Source organism: Globicephala melas, chromosome 3 (genome assembly GCF_963455315.2).
Source record: "Globicephala melas chromosome 3, mGloMel1.2, whole genome shotgun sequence".
NCBI lineage: Eukaryota > Metazoa > Chordata > Mammalia > Artiodactyla > Delphinidae > Globicephala > Globicephala melas.
The window spans coordinates 35,332,455-35,357,178 of NC_083316.1; the positions used below are offsets into that span (position 1 = coordinate 35,332,455).

A 24,724-nucleotide genomic window follows, 5' to 3' on the forward strand; every position below is an offset into this window, starting at 1 on the left:
GATGCTAAAAATAGTGATTCTCCAAGAGGTGGGAAAATTCTGGAGCCAGGCGCCTGGCATGCGGGACAGGAAAGAGGAGAGTCTTCAGTCGTCCCCACGTAGTCACATTAGCTGGGTCGATTTTTCATGGCATCTTACTGCTCATCCAGCAATCAGACTCACTTTGCAGTGAGACCACAGTTGTCACCTTGTCCTCAGACAGACTAGGGATGAAATGTGAGTTGCTGGACAGGCACAATACAGGGGAGATCATGACCATTAAGCCAATTACAAGCAGTAACAGCATTCTGAGAAAATACCACCCCTGCCTGTGGTTTTGTCCTGGCCTGCAGAGCCACACCACCTGTCCACCCTCAGTCTCCACAGCCAGGGCCGAGGATTGGAGACCACATATGTAAACAGACCACAGTGTTAATATGACGGTACCTCTCTCCAGTAAGGGGCCCAGATTACTATAGTAGTTTTGGGTGTAGCCAGGTAGAAGCCAGGTGAGATCTGTAAGTCCCTTTCTAACCCTATTCAGCAAACCCAAACCACCGGGGCTTTACCTGCCAATCCCAGGGCCATTTTATAGTGTGTTCCCCCGGTGGGGGGCTGTGGGAGGGATGGGGAGTGGTGTATATCCTGCAGCAAGGGTGAAAGTGAATCATTGTCCTGACCGATAGTTGACCATTGCCTAGTTGCCTCTGGGTTAACATGGCATAGCCACTGGCTTCTTCAGTTATAGCTCACAAGGTTTGAGTTAGCTTCCCCGTCCACACGTGGAGAGAGCAGGTTTCCATCTCAATGGTTGTTTAAGTAGCCCACTCACCCTTTCTGCTAGCCCGGCAGCAGGGGGGTTTTGGGCAGGTGGAAAGGCCAGTGTGTCACTTTTACCATTCCATGCCTGAACCTCCTGGCTGGTAAAGTGGGTTCCTTGGTGGCTATTGAAGTACATGGGGAGCCCATACATCACGCACAGCTGTTATAGATCCCCAGCTAGTGGTTTTATTGAGTTGCTGGATGACTTGGGTGGGCCTTTTGTAATGTCTTCCACCTGTTGTAACACTGTAGCCCACATGCAGCTGCCGCTCGATCACGCAATCCTTACTCTTCCTCCTCCCACAGCTCAGAGCAGAAGCCCAAGGGTACTCTTTCATCACTTTGCCATTGCCACAGGCCCAAACCAAACCTTTCTGGTTAACTGACCACATCCAATTCACAAGCCTGGCCCTGCGTTAATATCCCTAATGCCTGTGTCTGTAATGGTTTAGGTTATGCTTGTCTTACCTGACCAGATAACACCCAAGTATTTGATAGATAATCCAGGTCCTTGCATTTTGTCTGTATTCACCAGCCAGCCCCGTGCAATCAGACAAGCCACAAGTGCAGGGCTGCTTTTAATACTAGAAAGAAACTCTGAGGTTAACAGGATATCATCAATATGGTGGAAGAGAAAGACATCTCTCATGGTAGTCAGCTGCCTCTGCTCTGAAGGGAGCCGCTCTTCATCTCTATTCTGTGGGATAAGGACCTTTATGACCTCATCCCAATCTTCCCCTTCTTCAGTGCTCTCAGTAGGTCCCACACCTTGGGAGCCCAATTTGGATGGGCCATGACCCTCTGGACTCTCTTGCCGACACCCCTTCCTCAAGGACAGCCACCACAGGGCCCCACTTACTAGTGGACAGCCAAACCGGGGTTCCCCCTGCAACTTTCCATTCCCCGTTCTTATTTCCTGACGTCTTGGTGCTCATGGGGGTCTCTTTGGCCTCCTGGCTGGCTCGTCAATTGTTGGGCTGCACCTCACAGAACTACAAGCCTTGTAGTTGCCAGATTGAGACAGAAGAAGGAGCCTGGAAATAGCAACAGAAACATCAACAGTTTACTGGACAGGGAATCTTACCAGTTTGAAGCAAAAGGTCATGGAGCTGCACCATGTAGGGCAGGCGTCTGCAAGAACCTCTACTACTGCTGGGAGGAGGCGGCTACCATTTATAGGGGCAAGTGACGTCAGGTTGGCTCATCAGTTACCAGGGAAACCAGCAGCTGGAGCCGGGGCAAGCATGTAGGCAGTTACCAATTAAGCCCTATAATTAAGAAGACTGGATAGTCATGTGAGTAAAGGCGGGTCTGGTCAAGCAGGGGATGCACGGAGAGTAAGAGAAGAATCATCTTGAATGGCCTGACCATACAGCTATTTTGCCAGTGTTCATTTTATTGTACCACTTGCTAACCCTGGGCAGCTGGTTTTCTGTGATTTTCTGTGTTTCCTTCAGTGAACAAAAGGATCCAGGTGGAATTTACCTCCTTTTGTTTCCCATGTGGTTATTTTCCCATTCTTTTCTTTTTTTGGCAATATTATTTTTTAATATTCCTCAGCCGTGATGATGGAATAGGCTTTATTGCTGGGAGCTGGTTTGGAGTGTTTTGGCCTAAAGATTCAGATGAAGAGGTTGGTTCAGCCCAGCAGTTTAGAGGTGCTTAACCCTTCAGCTGAGTCTATGAGCCCATTATAACTTAGGTTTCTGAGTATTTCTGGTTCCTAAAGCTGAAATGAGTCTTTTTGGTTCTCAGTGGTATTTTATTTCCCACTGTTGTCTTATCTGTCCCAAATAAGACAACTTTCTCAAAGCACAAGGCTTTGAGAAAGTTCAACATATTTTGGCAAATAAACAGCGCAGCTCCTGATGGAGACCTGATTGCAAAGTGAAATCACACCGTGGGATCCAGAGCAGCCGATAAAGGGGTCAAGGCACAGCTTATCACTTCTTCCTGTTTGACCTAGATTCTCTCTTTAAAATCCTAATATAAACTCTGTAGGGATTACGATATCAGCTTAAATGGAACTGGAAATCACCCTTCTGCAGCAATGTCATTAAGAAGTGGACGCGAAGTGTTCTTAATTCATGCCATGTAGCTGAGACAGTGACACGAAGCAAACTGAGAATCATGCAGTGTCATAGGAAGCCAATGGATAAATTATTTTGTAGGAGCTATAATGATATTAAAATACTATATCCCTTTAAATCATTTCAAACTATATGCACAATTGCTTTACAATCAAATTGTTATTGATGCTTCTTGGTAAAGATGGGCGATAATGAACAGATCACAGAAGCTCACCATATTATAAGCTAGTAAGATGAAAACAACAAAAAAAGAATAGATGAAAGCAGTCAAAAAGTTCACAACAACAACAACGAGACAAGAGAAAAGCCATGACCTTATGTCATACATTTAGAAGAGGACAACCAAGAAAAGAAACAGAGGAGGGTTAGTGAGGACTCTTCTCCCCTCCCTCCCCTCCTGCAAGCATCACTGTTGCGTCAGAAAAGTCCTGAGACTTCTGCTTCTACCTTCTAACTATGGAGAGAAATAGACTAATTAAATATTGTTACTGTCTTGTGACTAGGGAAGGGTGGGGGAGTAGGAAAAGCTACTGGGTAGATGGAGGAAATGGGAAACCCTGGACTGACTCTCTGGTAGAACACAGGTTCCCAGAGCTCCAGGCCAAGTTTGAGAAAGAATCTATGTCATAAAAATATCTACCATGAAGTAGAAGAAGCTCTTATTAAAGGGGTAAACTCCATCCGTGAAGCTTTAACACAATCTCAGAGGAGATAGCAGAGTATTTTTCCAGGAACAGCTGCAAACAGATTTATCTGAGTTGTTCTCACATTCAAGATACAGGAAAGTGGCTAGACCTCAATTCCCAGTCTTCAAATAGAATTCAGAGGCAGGGTAGATTAATGAACTAATTTGAGGCACAATATGAAATTTATATTTGAATTTACAATAATAGATATAATAGAAATTACATTTCTTCAACCTCCATAGAGCCAAAAGCCTCTCTCTTAACCTAGCCGTGAAATTCAAAGAGTGAAAAGTGCCCTAAAACCCAGGAAGATGAGAACCAACTCCCTTCTCAGTGGTGAGTGCCATGAGGCATTCTGATGGGAGATCCAGAGATCACTAAGAGAGATTAGTGGGAAAAAAAAAGTAAGAACACGACAGTGGATCAGGGAGAGTGAGCATTAAGAAGAAAGTGGGCAGAGAAGGAAGGAAGGGAGTGAGATCTCCAAGGAGCCCCATCAAAGGTAGGGCAGGGTCTGCCTGGACCACCACAGCACAGCCAAGTTAAGGGGTACCACCTGGGGCAGAGTTTGAGTGCCAATCTATCAGGAAATATAACAAGATGAAGAAAACCACCCAGAACTCCTCTTCCAGACAACCATGTATGGTTGGAAGAAACGTTTTGATAACTTGTGTTAAAAGATAAACTGAGGGCTTCCCTGGTGGCGCAGTGGTTGAGAGTCCACCTGCCAATGCAGGGGACAAGGGTTCGTGCCCCGGTCCGGGAAGATCCCACATGCCGCAGAGCGGCTGGGCCCGTGAGCCATGGCCGCTGAGCCTGCGTGTCCGGAGCCTGTGCTCCGCAACGGGAGAGGCCACAACAGTGAGAGGCCCGCGTACCGCAAAAACAAAAAATAAAAGATAAACTGAGGCATATTTAAAAGTTTAAGGGTTTATTTGCGCAGAAATAGATTCCAATCAAGCATCACCAAAACACAGTGATTAGGAGCGCTCCACCGATAGGAGCCAGGAGAAAGAAATTAATTATTTGATTGCCTGTAGCTTAAAGCCTAGTCAGCTGTTTGTGATTGATTGTCCTAAGCGTTTTGCTTTTGTAACCTTGAGGCATTTACAGGCTTAAATTTTGGTTTGCTTACGTAAGCCCCCACTACATTAGCGCCACATCAGTCTAAGAGCTTCCTTGTTTAACTATTTTAACGCTTTTTTGGGGTGGGGATTGAGAACTCCTAAAAGATGGTCCCAAAGGAGAGGAGGTCAGGTTAAGAGAGTGCCTGAATATTTGGGGCCAGGCTGGGAGTGCTCAGGACATGGAGGAAAGACAGTGAACTTTTAAGCTAAGAAGTGGCTTTTCACTTTCTCAGCTTAAAAATGAGATTCAAAAGCTTCAGCTGAAATTGCAAATACTTCCTGAACTTCACCAAGAACCTGAAATGCACCTTTGCAGAAAATTAGTAGAGGAGGGTATTTACCACTTGCAAATAAAGAAAAAAATAACTTCCCAAACTGTATGAAAACAGCTGAATACTTATCCACGGGGATGGCTGAAGACCTGGAAAAAGAATGAGAAAGAATGACTTCCTTCTATCAAGGGCAGATTATCTCCAGTGAGAAAAACCTCAAGAAAGATGGTTGGCAGCTCTGTCAACTGAGAGAAAGCTCAAAGAGCTAAGGTGGGGAGGGGTGGGGTGGGGGGAGATCATAATAGACAAAATTGGTGGAAACAGAGTTTAAATTCCAGCTTTTTCCAAGTGGCCCTTTTGCCCCTGCAGTTCACGTATAGTCCTGGGCAGAGGCCCGAGAGGATCAGGGGAACCGCTGGATAATCAAATCCTCGAGAAAAAGGGTAACAGTGTGAGGACCCAAGGAGCCAGGAGACATGCAGGCTTTTTGTTTTGTTTTGTTTTGTTTATCACCTAGTCTTTATTCTTTTCTTTTTATCATCTTTATTGGAGTATAATTGCTTTGCAATGGTGTGTTAGTTACTTCTGTATAACAAAGTGAATCAGCTATACATATACATATATCCCCATATCTCCTCCCTCTTGTGTCTCCCTCCCTCCCACCCTCCCTATCCCACCCCTCGAGGTGGACACAAAGAACTGAGCTGATCTCCCTGTGCTATGCGGCTGCTTCCCACTAGCTATCTATTTGACATTTGGTAGTGTATATAGGACATGCAGGTTTGATTCAGCTTTCACAGCAGGGACCCCTGAACATCCACAGCCACAACAGGGCATCTGTTTTCTCTTTTTAAAAATAATTTTATTTCTTTTTAGTTTAACTGTGGTTATTTAACTGATGCTAGTTTTGCTCTTATTGAGGTTTGATAGAATTATATTTCCCCCCAAAAAAAGTTTTGTGAGTAATTAATGCTTATGAACATCTTATTTCAACTACCCTGAACACTCTAGAATTTGTTAAATATAATTATAAGTATAGGGACTTCCCTGGTGGTCCAGTGGTAAAGAATCTGCCTTCCAATGTAGGGGACACAGGTTCGATCCCTGGTCGGGGAACTACTGAGCTCAGGCGCCTCAACGAGAGTCCGCGTGCCACAAACTACAGAGCCCACGTGCCCTGGAGCCTGCGCGCCACAACTAGAGAAGAGAAAACCCCACACCACAACTAGAGAGAAGCCCGCGCACCACAACGAAAGATCCCGCATACCTCAATGAAGATCCCGCATGCCACAACTAAGACCCAATGCAGCCAAAAATAAATAAATAATAAATAATTTTTTTAAAAAAATTATAATTATGGCATTTTGATTGAATAATCCAAAATTGAAGTTTTATGTAACCAGGTGGAGTCATTTTAAGTAAAAAAGACCATTTTTATAGGTAATGAGGATGTTATTTAAAATACGTAAAAGTCATTTAATTTACCTCAATAAGTTTCATTGGTTTTAAAAGCAATATGCACAACCACCACAATACTGGAGCTAAACTTTTTATGGTTTAGCCTAAATTTATAGATTAATTTAGAGGAGTTGACATTTTGCAACCATTTGCATTTTATTTTGCAATTTCGTTTTAATCTTTGTCATTTTGTTCAGGTTATTCTATGTTGTTTAATGTTTCTAAACTTTATGTAGTCAATATGAAAGTTTTCTCTTTAAAAAATTAACCCGGTTACTTATTTTATATAATATGTACAATTAATGTGTTCCAGAATTTCATTTATAATTCAATCGTTCAGTAGTCTGAATGCATTTTTCTGTAGAAACACTGTCAAATTCTATGATTAAGCATACCTATGCTATATAAGCATACCTATAGCATACCTATACAAGCCTGTTTAAACCTCAGTGCAACTGAAATGCTATACATTCAAGGTGAAGTAGTAGATTCTGTGCACTACCTGGTTAAGAAGCAATCTTAAAAGTATCTTTCATCTCATGTTTGACAAGAACATTTACCTAGCAGAGGATGAGGAGGCAGACGGAGGCTTGTGTGAGAAGGATGAAGAGAACTCCCAGAAAATTCCAAGGGCTTCAGAGTTGGTGGTACTGGTTCTCAACTTTATATTTTCTTTTATGTGGGTCACACTGCATTTATTAGCCAAGACTAAGTTCATTTTGGTAACATCCGATGAACCTAAGAGAGAGAGAGAGAGAGAGAGATGTCTTAAGGTTACTAGGCCCAAATTGAGTATAGTAGAAAGGAGTTGTTAAAGAGACTGTGAGAAGGCAATTATCTGAGGATTTACTGAACCATGACAAATGAAATGGTGAAGAAAAGAGGAGGACTTTTACTGAGGGTTGAGACACATAGAGTAAAATCTTGATTATTTTCTGACCTGACTAGGCTTCTTTTTCCAGAACAATGTAATATCTCCAATGTTTATAGTTACCCTGCTTGCCCTATATTGCCTATTTATAGATCTAGTTTCAATTTGTTAGTTTTTCGCTTTTTTGTTTTGTTTTTTACTCACGAATCCTTTCTGAAGATCCTAATGGCAAGGCTGCTGACTCCCTTCATAGAAGGCAGAGGACGGAGGGTCCAAATTAGCTCTGTTTTTGTTTTTTAACATCTTTATTGGAGTATAATTGCTTCACAATGGTGTGTTAGATTCTGCTGTATAACAAAGTAAATCAGCTATACATATACATATATCCGCATATCCCCTCGCTGTTGCATCTCCCTCCCACCCTCCCTATCCCACCCCTCTAGGTGGCCACAAAGCAACAAGCTGATCTCCCAGTGCTATGTGGCTGCTTCCCACTAGCTATCTATTTTACATTTGGTAGTATATAGATGTCCATGACACTCTCTCACTTCGTCCCAGCTTACCCTTCCCCCTCCCAGTGTCCTCAAGTCCATTATCTACATCTGTGTCTTTATTCCTCTCCTGCCCCTAGGTTCTTCAGAACCGTTTTTTTTTTTTTTTTAGATTCCATATATATGCGTTAGCGTACGGTATTTGATTTTCTCTTTTTGATTTACTTCACTCTGTATGACAGACTCTGAGTCCATCTACCTCACTACAAATAACTCAACTTTGTTTCTTTTTATGTCGAGTAATATTCCATTGTATATATGTGCCATGTCTTCTTTATCCATTCATCGGTTGATGGACACTTAGGTTGCTTCCATGTCCTGGCTATTGTAAATAGTGCTTCAGTTAACATTGTGGTACATGACTCTTTGAATTATGGTTTTCTCAGGGTATATGCCCAGTAGTGGGATTGCTGGGTCATAAGGTAGTTCTATTTTTAGTTTTTTAAGGAACCTCCATACTATTCTCCATAGTGGCTGTATCAATTTACATTCCCACCAACAGTGCAAGAGAGTTCCCTTTTCTCCACACCCTCTCCAGCATTTATTGTTGGTAGATTTTTTGATGATGGCCATTCTGAGTGGTGTGAGGTAATATCTCATTGTAATTTTGATTTGCATTTCTCTGATGATTAGTGGTGTTGAGCATCTTTTCATATGTTTGGTGGCAATCTGTATATCTTCTTTGGAGAAATGTCTATTTAGGTCTTCTGCCCATTTTTGGATTTGGTTGTTTGTTTTTTTGATACTGAGCCCCATGAGCTGCTTGTATATTTTGGAGATTAATCCTTTGTCAGTTGCTTCATTTGCAAATATTTTCTCCCATTCTGAGGGTTGTTTTTTGATCTTATTTATGATGGTTTCCTTTGCTGTGCAAAAGCTTTGAAGTTTCATTAGGTCCCAATTGTTTATTTTTGGTTTTATCTGCATTTCTCTAGGAGGTGGGTCAAAAAGGATCTTGCTGTGAGTTATGTCATAGAGTGTTCTGCCTAAGTTTTCCTCTAAGAGTTTTATAGTGTCTGACCTTACATTTAGGTCGTTAATCCATTTTGAGTTTATTTTTGTGTATGGTGTTAGGAAGTGTTCTCATTTCATTCTTTTACATGTAGCTGTCCAGTTTTCCCAGCACCACTTATTGAAGAGGCTGTCTTTTCTCCATTGTGTATTCTTGCCTCCTTTATCAAAGATAAGGTGACCATATGTGCATGGGTTTATCTCTGGGCTTTCTATCCTGTTCCATTGATCTATATTTCTGTTTTTGTGCCAGTACCATACTGTCTTGATTACTGTAGCTTTGTAGTATACTCTGAAGTCAGGGAGCCTGATTCTTCCAGCTCGTTTTTTCTTTTTCAACATTGTTTTGGCTATTTGGGGTCGTTTGTATTTCCATACAAATTGTGAAATGTTTTGTTCTAGTTCTGTGAAAACTGCCAGTGGTAGTTTGATAGGGATTGCATTGAATCTGTAGATTGCTTTGGGTAGTAGAGTCATTTTCACAATGTTGATTCTTCTAATCCAAGAACATGGTATATCTCTCCATCTCTTTGTCTCATCTTTAATTTCTTTCATCAGTGTCTTATATTTTTCTGCATACAGATCTTTGTCTCCTTGGGTAGATTTATTGCTAGGTATTTTATTCTTTTTGTTGCAATGGTAAATGGGAGTGTTTCCTTAATTTTGCTTTCAGATTTTTCATCATTAGTGTATAGGAATGAAAGAGATTTCTGTGTATTAATTTTTATCCTGCTACTTTACCAAATTCACTGATTAGCACTAGTAGTTTTCTGGTAGCATATTTAGGATTCTCTATATATAGTATCATGTCATCTGCAAACAGTGACAGTTTCACTTCTTCTTTTATGATTTGGATTCCTTTCATTTCTTTTTCTTCTGTGCTGTGGCTAAAACTTACAAAACTATGTTGAATAATAGCAGTGAGAGTGGGCAAATTTGTCTTGTTCCTGATCTTAGAGGAAATGGTTTCAGTTTTTCACCATTGAGAATGATGTTGGCTGTGGGTTTGTCGTATATGGCCTTTATTATGTTGAGGTAGGTTCCCTGTATGCCTACTTTGTGGAGAGTTTTTATCATAACTGGGTATTGAATTTTGTCAAAAGCTTTTTCTGCATCTATCGAGATTATCATATGGTTTTTAATCTTTCAGTTTGTTAATATGGTGTATCACATTGATTGATTTGCATATACTGAAGAATCCTTGCATTCCTGGGATAAACCACACTTGATCATGGTGTATGATCCTTTTAATGTGCTGTTGGATTTTGTTTAAGGATTTTTTCATCTATGTTCATCAGTGATATTGGCCTGTAGTTTTCTTTTTTTGTAACATCTTTTTCTGGCTTTGGTATCAGGGTGATGGTGGCCTTGTAGAATGAGTTTGGGAGTGTTGCTCCCTCTGCTACATACTGGAAGAGTTAGAGAAGGATCGATGTTTGCTCTTCTCTAAATGTTTGATACAATTCATCTGTGAAGCCATCTGGTCCTCGGCTTTTGTTTGTTGGAAGATTTTTAATCACAGTTTCAATTTCAGTGCTTGTGATTGGTCTGTTTCTATTTTTTATTTCTTCCTGGTTCAGTCTTGGAAAGTTGTGCTTTTCTAAGAATTTGTCCATTTCTTCCAGGTTGTCCATTTTATTGGCATAGAGTTGCTTGTAGTAATCTCTCATGATCCTTTGTATTTCTGCAGTGTCAGTTGTTACTTCTCCTTTTTCATTTCTAATTCTTTTGATTTGAGTCTTCTGCCTTTTTTCTTGATGAGTCTGGCTAATGGTTTATCAATTTTGTTTATCTTCTCAAAAACCAACTTTTAGTTTTATTGATCTTTGCTATTATTTCCTTCTTTTTTTTTTTTCATTTATTTCTGCTCTGATCTTTATGATTTCTTTCCTTCTGCTAACTTTTGGGGGGTTTTGTTCTTCTTTCTCTAATTGTTTTAGGTGTAAGTTTAGGTTGTTTACTTGAGATTTTTCTTGTTTCTTGTGGTAGGATTGTATTGCTCTAAACTTCCCTCTTAGAACTGCTTTTGCTGCATCCCATAGGTTTTTGGTCATCGTGTTTTCATTGTCATTTGTTTCTAGGTATTTCCTCTTTGGTTTCTTCAGTGATCTCTTTGTTATTTAGTAGCATATTGTTTAGCCTCCATGTGTTTGTATTTTTAACCGTTTTTCTCCTGTAATTTATATCTAGTCTCATGGCGTTGTGGTCGGAAAAGATACTTGATACAATTTCAATTTTCTTAAGTTTACCAAGGCTTGATTTGTGACCCTAGATATGATCTATGCATGGCTCTATGTTCCATGAGCACTTGAAAAGAAAGTATATCTGTTGTTTTTGGATGGAATGTCCTATAAATATCAATTATGTCTACCTTGTTTAATGTGTCATTTAACACTTGTGTTTCATATTTATTTTCGTTTTGGATGATCTGTCCATTGGTGAAAGTGGGGTGTTAAAGTCCCCTACTATGATTGTGTTACTGTCAATTTCCCCTTTTATGGCTGTTAGCATTTGCCTTATGTATTGAGGTGCTCCTAGGTTGGGTGCATAAATATTTACAGTTGTTATATCTTCTTCTTGGATTGATCCCTTGATCATTATGTAGTGTCCTTCTCTGTCTCTTCTAATAGTCTTTATCTTAAAGTCTATTTTGTCTGATATGAGAATTGCTACTCCAGCTTTCTTTGGATTTCCTTTGCATGGAGTATCTTTTTCCATCCCCTCACTTTCAGTCTGTATGTGTCCCTAGGTCTGAAGTGGGTCTCTTGTAGACAGCATATATATGGGTCTTGTTTCTGTATGCATTCAGCCAGTCTATGTCTTTTGGTTGGAGCATTTAATCCATTTACATTTAAGGTAATTATCCATATGTATGTTCCTATTACCATTTTCTTAATTGTTTTGGGTTTGTTTTTGTGGATCTTTTCCTTCTCTTGCACTTCCTGCCTAAAGAAATTCCTTTAGCATTTGTTGTAAAACTGGTTTGGTGGTGCTGAATTCTCTTAACTTTTGCTTATCTGTAAAGGTTTTAATTTCTCCATCAAATCTGAATGAGACCCTTGCTGGGTAGAGTAATCTTGGTTGTAAGCTTTTCCCTTTCATCACTTTAAATATATCCTGCCACTCCCTTCTGGCTTGAAGAGTTTCTGCTGAAAAATCAGCTGTTAACTTTATGGGGATTCCCTTGTATGTTATTTGTTGCTTTTCCCCTGCTGCTTCCCTTTTTTTCTTTGTGTTTAATTTTTGATAGCTTGATTAATATGTGTCTTGGCATGTTTCTCCTTGGATTTATCCTGTATGGGCCTCTCTGCCCTTCCTGGACTTGATTGACTATTTTCTTTCCCATGTTAGGGAAGTTTTCAACTATAATTTCTTTGAATATTTTCTCGGACCCTTTCTTTTTCTCCTCTTCTGGGACCCGTATAATTCGAACGTTGGTGCATTTATTGTTGTCTCAGATGTCTCTGAGACTGTCCTCAATCCTTTTCATTCTTTTTTCTCTATTCTGCTCTGTGGTAGTTATTTCCACTATTTTATCTTCCAGGTCACTTATCCCTTATTCTGCCTCAGTTATTCTGCTATTGATTCCTTCTAGAGAATTTTAAATTTCATTTATTGTGTTGTTCATCATTGTTTGTTTGCTCTTTAATTCTTCTTGGTCCTTGTTAAATGTTTCTTGTATTTTCTCCATTCTATTTCCAAGATTTTGGATCATATTTACTATCATTACTCTGAATTCTTTTTCAGGTATACTCCCTTTTTCCTCCTCATTTGTTTGGCCTCGTGGGTTTTTACCTTGCTCCTTTATTGGCTGCATATTTTTGTCTTTTCATTTTGTTTAACTTACTGTGTTTGGGGTCTCCTCTTCACAGCCAGCAGGTTCATAGTTCCCGTTGTTTTTGGTGTCTGCTCCTAGTGGGTGAGGTTGGTTCAGTGGCTTGTGTAGGCTTCCTGGTGGAGGGGACTTGTACCTGTGTTCTGGTGCGTGGGGCTGGAAATTATCTTTCTGATGGGTAGGGGTGCAGCCGGTGGTGTGTTTTGGGGTGTCTGTGGACTTAGTATGATTTTAGGCAGCCTCTCTGCTAATGGGGGTGGTTGTGTTCCTGTCTTGCTAGTTGTTTGGCATGGGGCATCCAAAACTGGAATTTGTTGGCTGTTGGGTGGAGCTGGGTCTTAGCACTGAGAGGGAGATCCCTGGGAAAGCGGTCACCGATTGATATTATGTGGGGCCGGGAGGTCTCTGGTGGTCCAATGACCTGAATTCTGCTCTCCCACCTGAGGCTCAGGCCTGACACCAGGTCGGAGCACAATGACCCTGTCAGCCACACGGCTGGATCCACATCAGAAGAGCAAGGAATAGAAAGGGATTCCTCAGAGCTAAAAGCCTCACTGTTGGCCTCCTGGCTAGGTCTCTGCAACACTTAATCCCTTACATCATAAGCTGATGGCAAGTCCAAAGCATTGCTCTCCTCTGACTGGCTTCCTGAGTTGCCATAGTCTGCCCTGCAACAGCAGCCACCTCGAACCAGAAGCCTAGCTCTGTTTTTTTGTTTTTTTGTGTTTTTTTTATTTTCTGGTACGCGGGCCTCTCACTGTTGTGGCCTCTCCCGTTGTGGAGCACAGGCTCCGGATGCACAGGCTCAGCGGCCATGGCTCACGGGCTTAGCCGCTCCGCGGCATGTGGGATCTTCCCGGACCGGGGCACGAACCCGTGTCCCCTGCATCGGCAGGTGGACTCTCAACCACTGTGCCACCAGGGAAGCCCCCTAGCTCTGTTTTAAGAATCACCTGACTCTTCATTTTCTCCATTTCTTTTTAATATCGCTTGATTATTTACAACTGCCTAGGAGGATACTTATGCCCCTTTACATGGGTGATTTAAACTAGGAGTTGCCTCAAAAGACATTTCATTCTGCTATCTAACCACTATTAGAACTAATGACCAAATTTCAATTTTTCTTACACAAAAATCATTTGGCAGATGTCTTCCAAGTTTGGATTTAAACTTGGACTTAAACTTAACTATTATATGCATCAGGCCATGTATCCCCTTTACTTAAGTATGCATTCTACAACTATTTTATTTTGACAGGTATACCTAAAGATAGTTATTGGTTAATTTTTTTTTTTGCAAAATGGCTGCAATTATTGCCTTTCCTATATTCACCCTGTTTGCAACTCCTGCCATCAAGAGGTGGAGTCTGTCCCTTTACCACTTGAATCTGGGTGGTCTTGTAATGCACTTTTCCTAACAAAACGGTGAGGAAGTGGTTGGGGGCAGTGTTGAGCCTCACCCACTAGAGAGCCTTGCATGCCTCTGCTTCCTCTCTTAAAATCCTGACACTCCCTGAGAACAAGCCTGGTCAAGCCTGCTTGAGGATGAGAGAACAAGTGACAGAGTGAAAAGCCATCCCAACTCACATCCCAAGATGTGAGAGCTGAATCAAGACCAGCAAAGCCACTTACACCCCTTACTTGATCCACAGTTGAACACAGGTACATAAGGGAACCCAGGCAAGACTAGAAAAATTACTCACTGAGCCCAGTCTAAATTTCTGACCAGAAATAGCATTAGCTAAATAAATGGTTGTTTCAAACCACTAAGTTTTAGAGTAGTTTATTACACTACAATAGCTTATTGATTCAGGAACTAACACTGTTCAATTGTTCATTCATCCATTCAACAAATACTTCTGGCATACTCTAAGCCTGCCCTGATAAGATGTAATATCTCATTTTAGCTCTTCCACAATCTTCAGAAGTTTGTTCCCATTTGAAAATTATGAAACTAAGAGGAAGAGAGATAAACTGAGTTGCTTAGAATCACACAGCTCATAGGTGTGGAGCCAGGATTGAAGCTAGGTATGCCTAAAAGTCTATTTATTCCCTCTACCCCCAACCGAGTTATCGCTAAGAAGGTATGTTATGAACAAGTTGATTTCTCTGGGAGCAAAGGAATATTTTAGACCCAAATCATTAAACTCATTCTACATTATGACATCAAAGTAATCATGGATCATTTGTTTATGTACTTGTACAGACTTAAAACTGTATTTTGAGAAAAAATCTGACTTCTCCTGAGAGTACCCTATAGTCACCTCCAAGTAACTATGGAAGACCAAGCCACTAAGCGGTGGCTAGATTCCTTAATTTTCACAAAAATATGTCACCCTTACCATAAGCTCACTGTCTAAAGTACATTGATTTCTTCTTAATAAATTAAATAGAATACTACTACTTTCTGTCCTCAACCAAAAATACAAATTCTGCTCAGTTAGCTATATGATTCTACTTTTAACAGAAGCCTGTTTAGAGATGGAATATTTACATATATAAGGCTGATTGTTTCAAGAAAAGTAGTCCAAGTATTCCATGGTTTAGGATTTATCCTGGGATTGTGTCCAAATTCCTCTCTCTACATGAGGATGGATGGAGGTGAGTCCAACCAACATAGTTTCATAGGGTCATAGACCTGGTGCCCAGGGTGTCTTTTACCCAATTACTGCAGGCAATGCTGAGAACCAGGGAGCCACAGAACTGGGACCTGAAGTTGCAACTGAAGCCAGGACAATGTGGTTCAATAGCAGATATTGAAATAAGGGAATCAGATAAACACAGAGATAAGAGCAGGGAGAAGTGTGCCAAGAGAGCAAGCAGGAGGTTTAAAAAAAAAGGAAAAAAAAAAAAGCAACCCTAGTATTTATCTGTTGCCCATAGCTAACATTTTGATGTACCACTGAGGTCTCGCTTTCACCTTATCTGCTCTGAGACACTTCCTGACCACTATACCTAAAGCAACTCATGTTCACTTTTTAAATCAACATCATGGATTTTTGTTTCTTTCCTTGCACTTATTATAATTTTTATTTATCCTTTATTTATTTGTTGATTATCTATCTTCATCTCAACACTGTAGGTCCTCTGGGGTCAGGGACGATGTCTGTTTTGTTCATTTCTAGTGTTCTCACAGATCCCCAAACATGGTTGGTGCTCAACATGTATTTTTTGAATAAATAGATGGGTAAGTGCTGATGGTCTTAAAAAAGCAGTCCTGTGAGACTATAAGCTCCAAAGCAGAAAGAGAATGTCTTATTTGACTTGCTCTCCTTAGCACCTAGATCCTCAGTAGCTGGTACCTTGCAAGTACTTAAATATTTAGGAATGAATTAAAAAATGCTGTTGTTTGTAACCTGGAAAAACATCAATGTATCATTCATCTTAAGATACTTACATACATAAATCACTGGCTTCTAATTTTTTTCAATTATGTGGGTGCATATGCATCTATTTTTCCAAATCAAGGTACTTTTTTTTTTTTTTTTTTTTTTTGTGGTACACGGGCCTCTCACCGCTGCGGCCTCTCCCGTTGCGGAGCACAGGCTCCGGACGCGCAGGCCCAGCGGCCATGGCTCACGGGCCCAACCGCTCCGCGGCATGTGGGATCTTCCTGGATCAGGGCACGAACCCGTGTCCCCTGCATCGGCAGGCGGACTCTCAACCACTGCGCCTCCAGGGAAGCCCCCAAGGTACTTTTTAATGGATTCTAACATTACTTTCTTTACACTCCCTTTGTTAGTACGGCATAGTAACGTAAGTTATTTCTCTCTTACGGTTTTCCAGGCAGTTTCTGAGCAAATGTTCAATGAGTCCATTCTGTTTCTCAGATGGTATTTGATGAATAAAACTGTGAATACAACTGTGAAGACATTCCCTTTTTAAAGATGAAATCATGGGAAGCTCATATAGTTTCTCATTGACAGATATATCTCGAATTCACTAGGATTCTTTCCAAAAAGTGCTAACACCTATAAATTGGAAGAGACGCTTATGACTCATTTCAAACTAGAAAAATCAAGCTAAATTTTCATGAGTTATTTCTGGTATGTTGATTCATTTATTTATTCTGACTATGCTGGCACTATGGAGAAATACACACACACACACACACACACACACACACACACACACACTAGATTTCTTTCTCCAAGGAGCAGATAATGCAACAGGAGAGAAGGAGAGATAAGATATCAATTCAAACAGCCCTAAGAAATGCCAAAGAAGTCCAGCATGGTCCAAATTGTAATAAAAGCATAGAACAAGGAAAAGTAGGTCATGTTGATTGATATGATCAGTGAATGCATCATGGAGAAGGCAGCATTTTAGGTGGATCTTAAAATGGGCTTGTTTAAGTAACCTATTATGATACAAGTGACATAGAACATGATATAGAGATATAGATATATAGATATATACACTAATTGGATAAAACCAGCAATTTGAAAGGCCATTTTCAATATCCCTATGTGTTGTTACTAATGTCAAGGAAAGCCTCCTTGGATAGCCAGAAGTTTCATCTCTTGAAAGATCTTTAAAAATTAAATTATGTGTGTGTGTACGTGTGAATTTTGTGAAATTAATGAGGTAATAAATATGAGAAAATGACATTTTCAAAATGTTTTGATGAGCAATGTCTTATCATAAGACTAGTTTAAAAATCTTAAAATTTTGTCTCTGTTATTTAGTCTACCTCTCTTATTTTTAAATGAAAAACAAAAAAAGACTTGCGAAGTCCAACCTTCCCAAATTATTAACAGGTTATCAACATAAAGAGGATTTCCCCCCTCCCCCCTGCCACATTTCCCACTTTCATCTAGTTCTCTTGCCACCATGCTATAATACCTTTCAAATAATAAAGTACGAATTATCCTATTACAGTTTACATTTTTCTGCATGCCAAATTTTGGGTTTCATAGAAAAATCAAATTAAGAAAAATAAATCTCCCATCTCCTACTCAAAAAAAAAAACAGAAGTAGATAAGGCAAAGTTGGCAGTGGATATTCTTTCAAACAGTCTTTGAAAAAAAATTTTAATTATAATAATTAATATTTTTAACACCTTATGCCAGGAGGTACATTATTCACTTTTAAAATGCATCATTTCATTTAAACATTGCAACAGCCCTATGAAGTAGACATTAATAAATTAATGTCTATTTTACAGGCAAAGAAGCTGAAGCAGGTATAATTTACAAATTGCCCATGATCACCCAGTTGGTAAATAAAAGAGTTGCGGGTTGGATCCATGCAGAACCCACGCCCTTAACCACTAAGCTACCAAGACAAAACTCTGTAGAAGAGAGATCATATCCATTAACTGACTTTGGACTGCACAGAATGCATTGTATCCACGTTTTCATCTCCATCACCCAGCATAGTGTCTGGTACTTTATAAGCCTACTTTATGTTGCTAGAATAAATATGGATTATTATTTATTCAATAGTGCTGACTCATTAATCAAAACTTAACCGGGCTTCCCTGGTGGCGCAGTGGTTAAGAATCCGCCTGCTAATGCAGGGGACACGGGTTCTAAGCCCTGGTCCGGGAAGATCCCACATACCGCGGAGCAACTAAGCCCGCGAGCCTAGAGCCCGTGCTCCGCAGCAAGAGAAGCCACCGCAATGAGAAGCCCGCGCACCGCAACGAAGGGCAGCCCCCGCCTGCAGCAACTAGAGAAAGCCTGCGCGCAGCAACGAAGACACAACACAGCCAAATATTAAATAAATTTATAAAAAAAAAACTTAACCCAATGTGATTTATTCTTTGCTCGGGAAATAATTATTGATCTGACAGTCACTAAGTGTTGAATCATATTCTAGAAACTACATGAAAATACCTAAGAAGCCCAAGGAGGTAAGGCTGAAAGAGGTAAGGCTGGAGGAGGGGCCCTAGGGCAGAGCACAGGTGGGACCAGGAGAAGGGCGGGCCCATTGTTGGGGGAACCGCTTCCGGGGGAAGGGACAGCAGTCAGGGGCACACCAGCACCAGGACGAAGCTGCGGGGGGAAGCCTGAGGGAACTGTGGGAGACAGCAGGTACGCTCCAGACCTTTCGTGGGCGGGTTCGGAATTCTCTTTTCTGTGAATATTCTTTACTTAACACCTCCTCACATCCTCCTGGGTCAGAACAGAGTTCTGACGCGGCCATTTCTCCCACGCCTGAGGACAGCAGGATGCGAGTGGAGGAAACTGGAATCCCCGGGCCTCAGGACTGAGGGTGAATTCATTCAGGGTGGCAAGGAGGCGGGGTGGGGCGATAACACAAGCCTGTCGTTGGGCTGCCGCGGGCCGGCCTGAGCAGGGTAGGGGCGAGGGCAAGGCAGCGACCCAGGAGAAGGGCACGGAAGGAAATGGGGCTGCCACCCACTGTGCGGATGGTTGAATTTGGGGCTGTGGAGGTCACAAGTCAGTCCCTGGCTTCTCACCAAGAATTTGACGACCCCTGAATCACCAGCTTGTCACCTAGTTCACTGGGCAAGAAGACCATACAGACTGAAAAGATCTTGACCTTGTCCTTCGTACATCGGAGGAGGGGCAATGAAGACACTTAGAAACAATCAGATGGCTTGGCCTGTGTGACAAAAGGAACAGCATGTGATAACAGCCAGTGGAATGTTAATGATGATTTTATAAGGATGGTTCTATAATATTAGTGATGGTTTAAAAACACCTCAAGGGTCTCATTAGCGGGGAGGAGTTGGGAGAAAATCAAGCTCAAATTAAAATGAGTTTAGTTCAGGAGCCATGTTCTGAGACAAAACCCTAGTGAAACCTTTTTCATTTAAAATGTTAGGAACTACAGGACTTCCCTGGTGGCGCAGTGGTTAAGAATCCGCCTGCTAATGCAGGGGACACGGGTTCAAGCCCTGGTCCGGGAAGATCCCACATGCAGCGGAGCAATTAAGCCTGTGTGTCACAACTACTGAAGCCTGTGCTCCTAGAGCCCCAGCTGCGCAAGGGAAGCCCCCGTTCGCCGCAAGTGTGCAACAACAAAGACCCAACACAGCCAAAAATAAATAATTTAAATAAATTAAAAAAAAATAATAGTACGATGTTAGGAACTACAAAGAAGACATACACATGGCCAGTAGGCACATGAAAAGATGCTCAACATCACTAATCAAAATGAGGTATCACCTCACACCAGCCAGAATGGCCATCCTTAAAACGTCTACAAGTAGGGCTTCCCTGGTGGCACAGTGGTTGAGAGTCCGCCTGCCAATGCAGGGGACACGGGTTCATGCCTTGGTCCGGGAGGATCCCACATGCCGCGGAGCGGCTGGGCCCGTGAGCCATGGCCACTGAGCCTGTGCCTCCGGAGCCTGTGCTCCGCAACAGGAGAGGCCACAACAGTGAGAGGTCGGCGTACCGCAAAAAAAAAAAAAAAAAAAAAAGTCTACAAGTAACAAATGCTGAAAAGGGTGTGGAGAAAAGGGAACCCTCCTACATTGTTGGAGGGAATGTAAGTTGGTGCAGCCACTATGGAAAACAGTGTGGAGGTTCCTCAGAAAACTAAAAACAGAATTACTATATGATCTAGCAATCCCACTCCTGGGCATATACCCAGACAAACCTATAATTCAAAAAGACATGTGCACCCTTATGTTCATTGCAGCACTATTTACAATAGCCAAAACATGGAAACAACCTAAATGTCCATCAACAGATGAATGGATAAAGAAGATGTGGAACATATATGCAATGGAATACTACTCAGCCATACAAAAGAACCAAATAATGCCATTTGCAGCAATATGGATGCAACTAGAGATTATCATACTAAGTGAAGGAAGTCAGAAAGAAAAAGATAAATACCATATGATATCACTTGTATGTGGAATCTAAAATATAGCATAAATGAACCTATCTAGAAAACAAAAACGGACTCACAGACATAGAGAACAGACTTGTGGTTGCCAAGGGCGGTGGGGCGGGGCGGGAGGGGGGGTAAAATAAATAAAATAAAATGTTAAGAACTGAAAAAAAAGTTGAGAGGGAGGATTTTTTTTTTTTTTTTTTTTTTTTTTTTGTGGTATGCGGGCCTCTCACTGTTGTGGCCCCTCCCGTCGAGGAGCACAGGCTCCGGACGCGCAGGCTCAGCGGCCATGGCTCACGGGCCCAGCAGCTCCGCGGCACGTGGGATCCTCCCGGACCGGGGCACGAACCCGCGTCCCCTGCATCGGCAGGCAGACTCTCAACCACTGCGCCACCAGGGAAGCCCGAGAGGGAGGATTTTGCATCATTAACTACTTCAGATTATCCTATAGATCAAAACAGTATACAGTTCAAAAACAGTATATCAAATCATAATGATTTCTAAACTTTACCCCAAAAGGAATTTTACTGCATTTATCATGGGTTGCTAATACAGTTAGTCTCCTGTCTTAAGGATCAAGTTTTAACTATTGAAGAGTTTTACTAGTATATGTGATACAGAGGATAATAATTCAATAAACTGAAAATACATGGCTAAAATTCAGATTGAAAACCACTAATAGTTGTTAATGCAATATAAAAAGAGGAAGGAAATTGGATTTCTTTATGAAGTAACAAATTGTCAAGCAATATCTATGTTTTGGTGTACCTCATTTTAAACAATATATCCCCAAAATTACTTTGAGTAATTACTTTAGGAATTTGACTTACCTTTACTTTGGACTACTTGTTACTGCCATTTTCACACACCAGGCATTGGCACATGCCCCTTCCTCAGTCTAGATTACCTAAATTTCAAATTTGTATTTTCTCCTTCCTCTTTGCTAGAGAAAAGTCTAAAGACAAGTATTTCATACTTTTAGATTATATTAATCCTGATTCTTCTAGACTCAAATGTAAATGTAATGTAATGTAATGTAAATGTAAATGCTTACTGTTTTGCAAAAGTCAATTTCTTCATCCTAACTAAATGAGTTTACCTCTGGAATTCTGCAGAATTTCTTGTGATTGGTTCCATAGAACTAAAACTGAAACTCATTCTTCACTTCAACATTAGTTGGCTATATCCCAAAGTATTCTTATACAAAATAAGAGAATAGAAATACTTAGCAATTGCTTTGAGCATATTAATTTCCTTATGTCCTTTATTTACCAAACAGGTTACCATACAAAATATGAAAAATATTCAATAATTGTATTGTCTACTCAGGCTGCTATAACAAAATACTATAGGCTGAGTGGCTTAAACAAGAGAAATTTATTTTCTCACAGTTCTGGAAGCTGGGAAGTCCAAAATTAAGGTGCCAGCAGGCTTGATACCTCACAAGGGCTCTCTCCTTGGGTTTCAGACAACCACCATCTCACTGTGTGCTCACAAGGCCTATCCTCAGTGTGAACATGTGGAGAGAAAACAAGAGCACTCTCTCTCTTCCTCTTCTTATAAGGCCACAGTCCTATTAGATTAGGGCCCCACCTTTATGACTTCATTCCTTAATTATCCTTAATTAACCTGAATTATCTCCTAAAGATTCTATCTCCAAATACAGTCACACTGGAGTTTAGAGGGTCAACATAAGAATTTTGGAGGTGACACAGTTCAATTCCTAGCAACAGGCAGACTACCAAGAAATGCAGCAAAAAATATTTGTGGCATGATAATTAAATATTATAAACATCTTAAATTGAGAACACCTATATTTAAAAGTCATGCATCAGATTTAGTAATGCATCAGATTTTAAGTACAGCCATACTGATGGCAAAGAGATGAGACTTGAACAGTGGCATAATTTGTTTTTTGTGTAATAGGGACAAATAATTTCTACATATGCACATATCATTGCACTAATTTTAGATTGGTTTAGAGAAAACTTGGCTGGTGTGGGTGTGGAGAGGAGTGGAGAAACCTTAATTCATTTGACCATGGTTAATACTGGGGGTATAATAAAAATTCTCTGAGTGCAATGGAGCTCAAGTAGGTACCCCATGAGTGGAGTATAGAAACTTTAGTATTTGAGCTATTACCACTATTATATGCTTTGTATATTGTTTGTTTGTTTGTTTTAACACTATCTACTCTTCATTAGTTTAGATATGAATCAAAGCAGTGAAGGATGTATGAAAAAGATTAGCAACGTGAATATTGACAAACTTATAAATGACTTCTCACAGATAGAAAAGGTATGTAATGATATCAAACAGTTGTAGAATATAAGGAAAAGTGGAACAGATTTTGCCAATGGAGGGAGTTGGGAAGAAAAAAAATGTACAAAAAAATAAGCAAGGTAAAAATAATGGAAATGCATTTTGCTAAGCCCCTCTCTCTCATTTTTAAAATCTGTATTTAAAACATGTGGTTTTGGCTCGTTTATACTAATATATCAACATGTTTGTGGGGCAAGGGAATTAATAATTGATACACTTTTGCTAAACTTAAAGGGGAAATACGTGTGTAAGTACCCAGGATGTCCATAAATTCAAGAATGGTTTAGTAAGAATTGAAGTAGACTCAATCCTCAATCTCTTGCCATTATGACTAACTCTTAATTTTTTAGTCTTTCCTATTTTATTTGTTCCCTTTTTCTTCTCTTTTGCCTAAAAGCAGACTTGATTAAAATCCCCCTCCCCAACTCTGGACAAATTACATGGTAGACCATACCCACAAGTATATATTAGGCTTTTTCTCTCCTCCTGTGTCTGGGAGAGGAGTAGGAATAGCTGTTGAGAAATGTAGATGGATAAATTAAAGACTTGGGAGGTGGATTTGTGAAACAGGAATAGGAGCGGGAATAATACCTACTTCTATTTTCTCTCCTTTTCTTATCATCCTTCTCTATTCCTTCTTTTCCTCTGTACAATTTAGTATTGCCATAATGCAAGAATTTTCGTGACAATGGGTATTTTGAGATAACATGAGCTTTTTTTTCAACGATGAACCTGGGTTTTCTTAACCAAGTGATTCTGACCAAAGTAAGAGAGAAAGAGAAGGAAATAAGCACTTTGGTGGGAGAAGAATTTGTACAAAGTATTTGAAGATTAATTTGGAATTAGCTCTTATATTCTTAGACATTTTAAATAAGAAATATTGTTCATTTTTTGATGTTATAATGGTACTGTCCTTGTATTTTTGAGTCATCTCTTAGAGATGCATATAAATGATAATATTTATGGATGGAACAATATAATGTCAAGGAGTTGCTTTGAGATAAATTCAAAAGTGGTGAGACTAGGATTGGGTAAAAGTATAGATGATACAGGACAGGTCATGAATTGATGATTTTTGAAGGTGCTTGAAGGATACATGGCAGCTATTTCACTATTCACAAAGATATCAAAGAGATATGTTGAAGAATATTTATTCATTGTCTATAATAGCAAAAAGTGGGAACAGCACAAATCTTCCTCAGTAGGGAACTATTTAAATAAATTATATTCATGAATGAAACAATGCAGCTGTTAAAAAGAATGAGGCAGACCTTTATGTGCTTATGTGACATCATCTCCAAGAAAATAGTACTAAGTGGAACATCCAAGGTACAGAACAGAGTAAATACGACCCTTTCCTATAGTTGTATAGTCACAAAATATTTTGGAAATATTTATAAGGAATTGTTAATCGAAGGACTGGAGGTTGAATAGTTGGAAAGAAGGAGGTTCAAATTAGATCATATTTTTACTTTTTATAACTTTTCATAAGTGTTCATCTGTTTTAACTTTTTATCATCTTACTCTTTAAATTAAAGATAAATTAGAAAGTTGGCTTATTCAAGAATATATGCCAGGCTTAATTATTAGACTCTCAGGTATTAAATGGTTTGTATTTTCATTAGTCTTCATATCTTTAGGTAAAAAATCAAAAGAGCAGCATTGATTTAGTGGTAACATGTATTCTGTTTCTTCTATAGAGGATGATAGAAAACAGTGGAAAGAACAATATATTGGATATGCAGTTGGAAAAAGCTAACTGTTTATTGAAAGCAATGCAAACAAAGGAGGTCGCAATTAAAGAAGGTTAGTTCTCTGCTGCCTATAGAAATAGTAATTCTAATGAGTGTGCTTTTTGCTGTAACAGTGATTTTACATTTGTA

General features: G+C 40.2%; 1 protein-coding gene and 1 long non-coding RNA gene across 2 annotated transcripts in view; one reads left to right on the top strand and one right to left on the bottom strand.

Moving 5' to 3' along the window:
* Window positions 1-6: 6 nt before the first annotated feature.
* On the bottom strand, window positions 7-19,248 carry LOC115866492 (uncharacterized). The gene is made up of 3 exons (XR_009563370.1): window positions 19,129-19,248; window positions 6,995-7,172; window positions 7-1,835 (listed from the first exon to the last, which is right to left on the bottom strand). It is a non-coding gene; the product is annotated as an uncharacterized lncRNA (long non-coding RNA).
* CCDC152 (coiled-coil domain containing 152) overlaps window positions 18,710-24,724 on the top strand; it is a 30,227-nt gene continuing 24,212 nt past the window's right edge. Inside the window, exons 1-3 of the mRNA XM_060295746.1 lie at window positions 18,710-18,739; window positions 22,729-22,817; window positions 24,542-24,647. Of these exons, the coding sequence (XP_060151729.1) occupies window positions 22,731-22,817; window positions 24,542-24,647 (193 nt within the window). The 5' untranslated portion in view covers window positions 18,710-18,739; window positions 22,729-22,730. The remainder of the gene's footprint in view (window positions 18,740-22,728; window positions 22,818-24,541; window positions 24,648-24,724) is intronic.